Source organism: Labrus mixtus, chromosome 6 (genome assembly GCF_963584025.1).
Source record: "Labrus mixtus chromosome 6, fLabMix1.1, whole genome shotgun sequence".
NCBI lineage: Eukaryota > Metazoa > Chordata > Actinopteri > Labriformes > Labridae > Labrus > Labrus mixtus.
The window spans coordinates 28607701-28617195 of NC_083617.1; the positions used below are offsets into that span (position 1 = coordinate 28607701).

Here is a 9495-nt window from a genome sequence, read left to right on the forward strand (position 1 = left end):
GGCAACACGCCGAGATGAGAATGAACCACCTTCCTCATGAAGTGGATGCTGCTGCAAACTTGGTGGCTCATAGTTAAGTTATTGGAGTGAGATTTACCATAAAATCTAGCTTGTATGACGCACTTAAATACCTGTGTTTTCATCTAAAAAGCTGGCTGCGCATTATATACAAAGTGTGACCAATATACCAGTATAAAATGCTGACAAATGCTGTCATTACCGAGAGTGCAGCCACCACAATCACACGACCTGAAATGTTTGAAAGTTCTCCTACATTCATTGTTGCTTACAAGCTGTGGGAATACATACTGTAGTGACGCAGACCAGGCTGGCAGCGCCTCTTTTCAACATCTTTTCTCCCTCATTGGCTCCAAATCATGCATTTAAAGAAAACGGTGGGATATTGTTCAGTAAATAAACTTTGTGGATTGCTGGATTGATTTAAAGACTCCTCAACTCAAGTCAACAGGTGACCAGTGAAGGTGGAAAAATTTGACTGACAGGTTTGCCGTCTGTACTTCCGAGCGTTCACCGTCGGCTGAGATCTCAGAGCTGAACAGAAATTTCACTTTGGAGACTTTTCTGAGCGCAGATAAATCATCATGTAGGAAGACAGTTTAAACTTTTCTTTCGCTCTGAGAGACCCCCAAAAAACAGACTGCGACTTATATACCTGTGTGACTAATATTCCAGATTTTAGATGTGTTTAATGTCAGAGCACAAAACTACCAAATTAATGAACAGTTAAATATAATGAATAAGAAAACATCCTTGGGACCAGGCGCGTCTCACCTGTGGGTGTTGTGACACCCACACTTTCACTGAAACGTAATTTCATCCCCCACACTTTTTACCAGTGGAGTCATTGATGAAAACCTATTGGTCAAGTAAGATTTATTAAGTGACAATTAAGCCAATCGTAGCTGTTTGGTTACAGTTGAAGCAGGGTAAAGTTACGTGTATTTAATCCTCCTGTCACTCATCACTGGTTGAGTCAGAGCTCAGAGCTAACAAATGGATACATGCTACATGTAGCATCCTTCTGAAAGAGAGTTAGTCACCCAAACAAATGTTTTTAAGACAAATCCACCTCACAAAACAACGTAAGTGTAACATTTTCTCCTCTTGTTTGTTATTTTAGCTGTATTTATTTACTCCTGTAACTTTACGATGTAGCAGAAGTCCCCTTTGCAGTTTTTCAAAATAAAAGCATCACAAAGAGCAGTTTTGAATCTGGTTTTTAGAGCATTTTTAATTAAATATAGTTCTTGTAATGTCCTGCATCATGGATCTTCTTTTTGAGATACAGCAGATGTTCCTGACATTAGTTAAAGAGTCATTATTTCATTATTCACTCAATTGTTCCGTCATTCTCAGGATCTCCTGTCCTGAGCCTCTTCATAAAGCCCGTATCACTGCAATCAGACGTCTGTTGTCCCAGAGTAATCTGCCAGCCGACGATCAACCCAGGCAATAAAGTACAAATTGTGCCTGTGCCCAGCAGTATTCAGATCAGATCAGTGATGAGCCATCAGACGTGAATGAGAAAAAGGAGTAATGCTGCTTTTCCACTCACTCCCATGTCTCAACATCAAGCAGGCTGCTTCGTGTTGACTATCGTTTGCCGTCATGTCAGAGGACTTGCTTCCACAATGGCACGTTTTCATTCTCACCAAACGCCAACACCAGAGCCAGCTGGCGAGCTTCGGCTTTCTATTTAAGTCCCCGTCAATTGTCGGCCATTGTTTCTGTAAACCCAAGGTCATGCGACTCCTAGCCTGTTGCCTAGCAATGCAACTCAAAAGATATTAAACACATACACATCTCAGCCACCAAGACGGGAGGCGTGCGGCGACCCTCAAATACGAGGGGTCGCACAGAAATATTGCTTTTTGCATGTAGGAATAACAAATAGTGAAAGTGATGAGCGCTGCACGGAGACAAAGCTCCCCTGTGGAAACAGAGGAAGCAATGATGGTTCATATGTGACAGCGGTGACGCCGGCGTCTGTGCTGAACCGGGCTGTTGTCAAATAAGACGAGACATTTGAGAGTATGCAGAGTATGTTGTTCTAGGAGAGTCTAATTTTCTGAGGCTTATATACAATAATAGTGAATCTGCAGGTGCTCGTAATGTGTGAAAAAAAGAAAGATTCAAATCATATTTAAGGTTTTATTAGTCGCACAGTTTACATGTGACACCTCCTCATTTCTTTTCTTTTGTTGCAGTGGTGACTCCGCTGAGGAATAAGCTCAACGCCAACATGCACTTGTGGTAAGTTATTCTCCATCAAGCTTTAACGCCTATGTGTTTTCACCTGGATAGTAATACAGTATGACAGTTTATCTTTTCAGAAGTTTCAAATAATCACATCATTTTCCAAGGATGAAAGCTCTTAAACCCAGTGTTTGTGTTTCATACAGAAAGGTCATTTAAATTATAATGTAAGGTGGTTCTTTTCTATGATTTTGACTTACTGTCAACAGATCCCATTGAAAGGCCAAAACCAACAGTTGCCCTTGATACAGAGATAACACAGTATTTCTGTAAGTCAGGCCTAAACAGCACTTCCATATCGCTGTCCCAGTGTGTGTTTTTGGAAACGATGACTGAAATTAAAAATGGTTTCATAGGCGTGATGTATAACACAGCAGCGACATGTTCAGCATCAATACTTTATGGTCACTTTTTAAAAAGCTGTCAATCTTGTGTCGTTTGGAAGCTTCCAGATCTTTTTTTTAATTCCCAATTACAAACATATTCAGCTGCTGTGTGGGAGCTGCTCGTTGTGTTTGTGTGTGCGTGTGATCAAATTTGACTTAATTGCGATTTACTTACACATTTACTCATACAACTAACACAGTATGCATGACAGAATTAGAGCCTTATAATAACAGAATAGAAAGATAATAACTGGAGCGCGGATGGCCGGGCGGTTTGGGTCGGCCACATGTAAGGAGGTTGTAGTCCTTGAAGCGGGTGGCCTGGGTTAAGGTCTGACCTTTCGCTCCTTTCCTGCATGTCATTCCCCACTCTCTCCCGATTTCCTTCTCTATCCACTGTCCGGCCTAAAAAAGGTAAAAAATTAAAATTAAATTAAATTAAATAAGAATAATTTAGTAAACTACTTTACCTTTCTGCATCGTTTTAAGTGAGAGAGCTTTGATTTACCTGCTGTATCCGACCTGGACATCACTTAACAGCAGATGAGGATAGAGTTCAGGTGAACATGGTGGAGAATTCAGAAGGCAGAGAGTGAGATATATCTATACACAGCTGGTGGAGACAAAGCAGAGCTACAAGGAGATTGGATAAATAAATTAGAATTATAAGATTGACAGAAACTGTACTTTAACTGAGTGGTAGCGTTTCAATCTGCTCCTCTCAACATGACATATGAAGTGTTATTTGGTAGTGCTACTCTAAAACGGCTTATATATTTATAGTTAGAGGTGGTGAAAAAAAGATCCAGATTCTTATCTTCTGAGATTTTAAAGTGATTCATAACTTCCAAAAATCATTGTTGTTTTTTTTCCGCCTTCCGTCTAGACGTGCGCCCATTTGCGGCCTCCATAGAGCAAGCAACAGGCTAATCAGTCACTCCCTGCTAAGTGCTAAAGCTAGCTCTTTAACTCACTAGAATGCCAAATGGAGCAGCAAGAAATTCAGCCGGTCTCACAGATGACTGGAGGAGATCCTGAAGTATGTACTAAATCAAAAATAGACTTTGAATCGAATCATGACCCCAAGAATCCAAACCGAATTAATTCATGAGACACCCAAAGAAGCCCTATTAATGCAGTCAGTCATTTCCATGGATTGTATTTTTTTTTATTTTTAATAAATGGTACTGAAACAGGAGAGAGTAGGATGATTTCCATCAGCAGTACTGAGTGTTACATCAGCAGTAAGGAGTATGTTGGATGTAGTTCAAATCAAAGGCAGCGTGTCTGTTCCAGTTCTACTAAAGTGCAGCTCAGAGATGTTGTTCCTGAGCTCAGAGAGTATATATCACACATACAGTGACAGTTGTCAACATCACTTCATCGTTGGTTTTGGTCTTTTCTTTGGGGATTTGTTGACTTTTAGCAAATCTTCAGCCCTTCCCCCCCACCCACCACCACATGCATCAGCGACTGATGAGTCAAATTATGCACACCAGTTCCTGATTATCACTCAAGAGGAAAAAAACGACACTTTTTTAAATAAAGTACAGGTTTTACATTTCACCACAGGTTTTAACATTTGCCTCCCTGCATGACACGTCTGAGGAAAATCTCCCTCCTCCTCCGCCACTGTTCAGTTTCAAGCAAGAAAAGATAAATGCACAGGCTCGTTTTTTTTTTTTTTTCTTTCATACTAATGGTGAAAGTCTCCTAATCATCCCCCAGTGTCTTTGCAGGCTCATTTGCATGTGGTTAATTAGTGTGTGAAATAGCTGTCTGTGGTCTGCTTGGCAGGAACCCGGACTCCAGCGTCTTGCACAACCTCCGGGATGTTTTGGAGATCGAATTCCCGTCACCTGCCACCCACGAAAAATCTGTATGTCACACAGTTTGCCCCCCTTTCCATTTCAAACATGTCCATTCCCATCACAGTTACCTCGAGGAGCTGTGTGTGTGTGTGTGTGTGTGTGTGTGTGTGTGTGTGTGTGTGTGTGTGTGTGTGTGTGTGTGTGTGTGTGTGTGTGTGTGTGTGTGTGTGTGTGTGTGTGTGTGTGTGTGTGTGTGTGTGTGTGTGTGTGTGTGTGTGTGTGTGTGTGTGTGTGTGTGTGTGTGTTTACATCTTTGCATGCATACTTCTGTCTGTGTGTTTGAGCTTCAAGTTATAAGGGGGCGGACATACGCTGCTGCCTATTTTTCTGAACATTTCCATATTTTCCTCTCTCTCTCTCTCTCTCGCTCTGTTTTGTTTTTTATTTCTTCCATGAGGTGGGCACAAATTCTCCCTTTAATTGGGTTGTTTACAGAAAAGATCATTAGAATAACAAAGATGGCAGAATTCTCTGCTCTATCAAATCGCTTTAATCTCTCAAAACCATTTATCTCTTTTTTTTATAAAACACTCGTTCTTTTCCCCTCCCCTCCCCTCCCCTCTCTCTCTCTCTCTCTCTGTCTCTGCGGATGGGTTAAAAGGGCGTCGTGTTTATCCGCTGTCGCTGCGGTGATTAATGCCTCGGCTTCATTAACATTCAGAGGAAGTGCAAAAAAAGTTGAGTTGACCAGATGTTGATTTTTTTTTTTCTCTTTTTTGTTTTTTTTACCTGCCACCTTCACACTTAATGGATAGCCCCACAAAAACAGGAGCTTCTCATTACACCGAAATGCAAACGATGGTAGAGAGAGAGGTGTGTGATAAGCCTGTGATGGTGGGACTTGAGAGAGAGAGAGAGAGAGAGAGAGCTTGGGGGGTACAGGCCAGGGTGATGTACGCACTGCAGTTCTAACTTAAAGGTAGTTCAGCACTTTGTGGCTACAGAGCGAGACTGCCAAAGTGTTAAAGGGGAATTCTGGTATTTTCAACACATTTCAGGGTCTAGATGACTTATAGGTACAAACACACCAGAAAAAGACTTCAGTATCTGCCAAACGAGGAGAATCCTTGTTTCCTGATCAGATAAGGATCAAAGAGGATGTGGGTACAAGGAACAATCTGTGGGCAGCAAAACTATGGGGAATATTAGAAAAAGAGCTCTGGTGACGTAAACAGCACCTTTCTGAAAAGATTTTCAACTTGAGCGCTCGGAGCAGCCGCACAAAAAGAGGCTCGGAAAAAAGACGCTGGGTGCTGCGTTTCTTCTCTGGGCGGCCTCCTGCTGCTGTGAACGCTCTCTCCTTGTTGAATACAAATTTTAAAAAAGACACTAGCTGGACACGTGGCTTTAGATTGCTCCTTTCAAAGCCAGAAGACTTTAAACAGAAACTTCTCCTTGGAGAAGGAGGGAGATGTTCGTCTACCTCTGTCTTGATCCAGTTAGTTTGTGTTATTGTGTGTTAGTTACCCAAATCTAACACCAAAGTCACACAGTAAAACATTAACAGTCTCCTTGTTCTGCAAAGAAAAACAAAACCTTTGATCCAAGGAGTGAAGAAGGAAGAAACCAATGGAACAGCTGTTTCTCCTTTAACCCAGATATACTTTACTGGTTAAGATGAGTCATGATTTACAATATTCAAACAGACAGAAATCTAAGAGATCACATGACTTTCATCTCATCTTAAATATAGAAATATCTTTTTTCTATTATTGGTTCCTGGTTGTAATGCAGCAGTATCGCCAGATGGCAGCTACTGTACAGCGTATCTTACATCTGTACTACACATCTGTAGCTGTTTGATAGCCGCCATTAGAACACAATTTTTATTTTTTTTTATATAATTGCCACTGACTTTCTGATATGCACATCCCTTGTAACAAATGATTCTTCTTAAGGGATCATTTCTGTGGAGTTGTCAGGGGCTCTGGATATAAATCAGAGTCTGTTTATGACACAGTTAAAGTGGATATATTCCTTTCACCCTGAGAGATGACTTTTCCAGAAAATTACAGCTCATTTTAGGGGCCGCCTGCTGAAGCGATCAAGTGGAACAATTTAAAAACGGTTTGTACCTATAAGTCAGTAACACATCAAAACATGGAACCTGAGGCCCAGCTGAGGAAGAATTCCTTGAGTGTGTGTAACCATGGTGTATGTTAGAAAGCATCCTGAATGTATGTATGTGTGTGTGTGCGTGCGTGCGCAGAGCTTCAGCGTTGAGTGTGGAATCTGCTACGCTTACCGTCTTGAAGCTGCGATCCCTGATCAAGTGTGTAATGACCCTCGCTGTGGCCAGCCCTTCCACCAGCTCTGTCTGTATGAGGTATGTACACAGGGTTGTATCTTTTAAAAAAATGCTTTTTCAATCCACACACACCAAATTACACACAGTGGGGTTGCTACACACTGCTACACAGTGTGGTCCATACTTTGGTCCACATTGGGACTTGAACCGGCAACCCTCCAGTTCCTAACCCAGGACCTTACAGACTGAGCTACTGCCACCCTGATATGCTACATCTACCCACAATAAAAGACACACTGACTGATCAGCTGCTTATTCTATTGATTGCTTCATCAACTGTCAGGATGTTTTATAAATCGTCCATCACAGATTTAGAGAAACCGACAGGATGTTTTAAAAATGATCGTTCGGCTTCTGAACTGACTGACAGTGATAGGATATTGTAGCCAATTAATTTTCAGTCAATCATCGGATCAGGTAATCTCTTCAGCTCAAAGTTACCATGTATTAGATAAGCAAGCAGGATATGATGTATCAATCAGTCGATGTATGGCAGACATGATGGATCAGTTTTAGTCGCAGTGAGAACATCTGTGAGAATTTGAGAAACAAGAACTGATTTAACTCTGAAGTCTTTGTTACAGTCATTTCAAAGTCTGCCAGTATTACTTAAAATGTTCCCCAAAGAGTTTCTCTGATTCTGGACTCGATGTGGCTATCAGAAAACGTAATCCTTAATCAGAACATGACATAATATAGTCAATCTATTTCACTATGGAGAACATCAGACTTTCATGGTTCTCTCTTGAGACCCCTGGATTATCAGTTTATAAAATTGATGAGCAGATTAATCTAAGTTCCTTTTTTTTTAATCAGAGCTTGATAATGGGGGGGGGGGAATATAACAATATTTCTTCCAGTAGCTTTTTATTTTATTTGTCAGAACAGGTCAGCACTGTATTTTTGGAAGGTGTTAAACGGTCAAAGGTCTTAGTTGTTGTAATGTTCAACAGGGGACTGAAGTGACAAACTAGAACTTTCACACAGTATACAATATGAAGCTTCTGTTTATTTGGGGATTAAACATTTTGACAAGTTTTTACATCAAAAGGAAAAGGAGTTTCTTCCACCTGTTTCACTGATAACCAAAATATCATATCAGGGGTTCAAGATAAAAGCCATCAAACACATCAGAACAAAGTCATGAGTCCTTGTTAGGTGTGGTACGGTTGATTTGAGTGTTAAGACACATGTCATCCTGTCGGGCTCTGCGTGGTAGAGGCACAGGACTGTACAGGAAACAAGCTTGTGAACAGAGATGACTTTATTCATAGACTCTTTATCCAGTCAAACTGTGCATAACATTGAGCTCTCTTTTTAAAAGCCTTGAACAAGTGGCAGGAGAATATGCTAAAGTTCCACATAAAAGCCCTCCAAATGCTTCAAAGTACCGGGTAATCTTGTACATTCCTTTAAAGTGTGCAGTAATAAGTGAGCATTGAAACAAGCGTTATTATCACTTGACACTGACACATCAAATCCAAGGTAATGATTTTTATAAAGCAGTCTTTTTTTTTTCCCCTCCTTTTCCTTCAGTGGCTGCGAGCGCTGCCCTCCAGCAGGCAGAGCTTCAACATTGTTTTTGGAGAGTGTCCTTACTGCAGCAAGGTATGTGTGTTCGCCTGAATGTGACTGACAGCTGCCTTCACTCAAAGGCCTTCAGTGGAGAGTCAAAAGATATTCACATATCTTAATTAGCGCCGCTCCATACATCACCCAGCCTTCTCTGCGCTCAAAGCACGCCGAGTGCGTTCACCACAATGTGTAGCATTCAGTCACTTTCATTCCAGCTACTCCAGCTGGTTAGAAAGTAAAAGAACAGAGGTCTGTGAATACAGCGTGCCATTGAGCCACATTCAAACACACTTTTACTCATGCATACCATTTTTGGAGTATCCCCCCCCCCCCCGAGTCCTTCGTTTCCCAGTCCAGTTAGAATTAAGTGCTCTCTTCATTTTTCCACAAAGCAATCCTTCATAGCACATTTAGCTACACTTTTTTCTTTAGCTACACGAATTTCTGGAATTTCTACCGCGGCTGCATTTTTGTTCATATTTTTGGGTCTACATTACGAGAAGGTAAAAAAGGAAAACGACCCAAAACTAAATGATAAATGGGAAGTATTATTTTCTAAGTATGTCCAATAACAGAGTGTGGATAGATATAGAGATTCCTCGTAAACAGGAACATCGCTTTTGTGGTTTGACGTGCAGTAGACAGGAGCTGTGATTCAACAGCTGCCTTGTCGTATGCAGGTGGTTTTTTCTTCTGGCCTGTACTACAAAGCAGGGTGTTCGGTCAGCAATATAACTTCAAGGTTAACTCTGCTGTCAGGGACTGACCTGCTTGGGATAAGAGATCAGTTTGTACACAGAAACACACACTGACCAATCAGATTCTTGAGAGCTGAAAGAGTTAGTCTTTCCTGGATGATGTTACAGAAGAAAATGTGAATGTAAGTTATTAAAGTGTGCTTTACTGAGTTCATCCTAAAACAGAAAATGAGAAAACACAAAAGCCTTGTTGACATAAAATTATTTCTACTTATCGCTTTTAATTTGATTATAAATAGTTTCCGTCAGCTCCATATGACATCCAAGACTGTCGCCACAAAAATAAATCTGAGCACTGAATAGAGTTATAGGAGTACATG

At 41.0% G+C, this 9495-nt stretch overlaps 1 protein-coding gene across 1 annotated transcript in view; it reads left to right on the plus strand.

Moving 5' to 3' along the window:
• The window catches only part of fancl (FA complementation group L), a 32521-nt gene that overhangs the window by 21298 nt on the left and 1728 nt on the right, over positions 1–9495 (plus strand). The window contains exons 10-13 of the mRNA XM_061040815.1: positions 2229–2274; positions 4461–4542; positions 6744–6860; positions 8379–8450. Coding sequence (XP_060896798.1) covers positions 2229–2274; positions 4461–4542; positions 6744–6860; positions 8379–8450 — 317 coding nt within the window. The remainder of the gene's footprint in view (positions 1–2228; positions 2275–4460; positions 4543–6743; positions 6861–8378; positions 8451–9495) is intronic.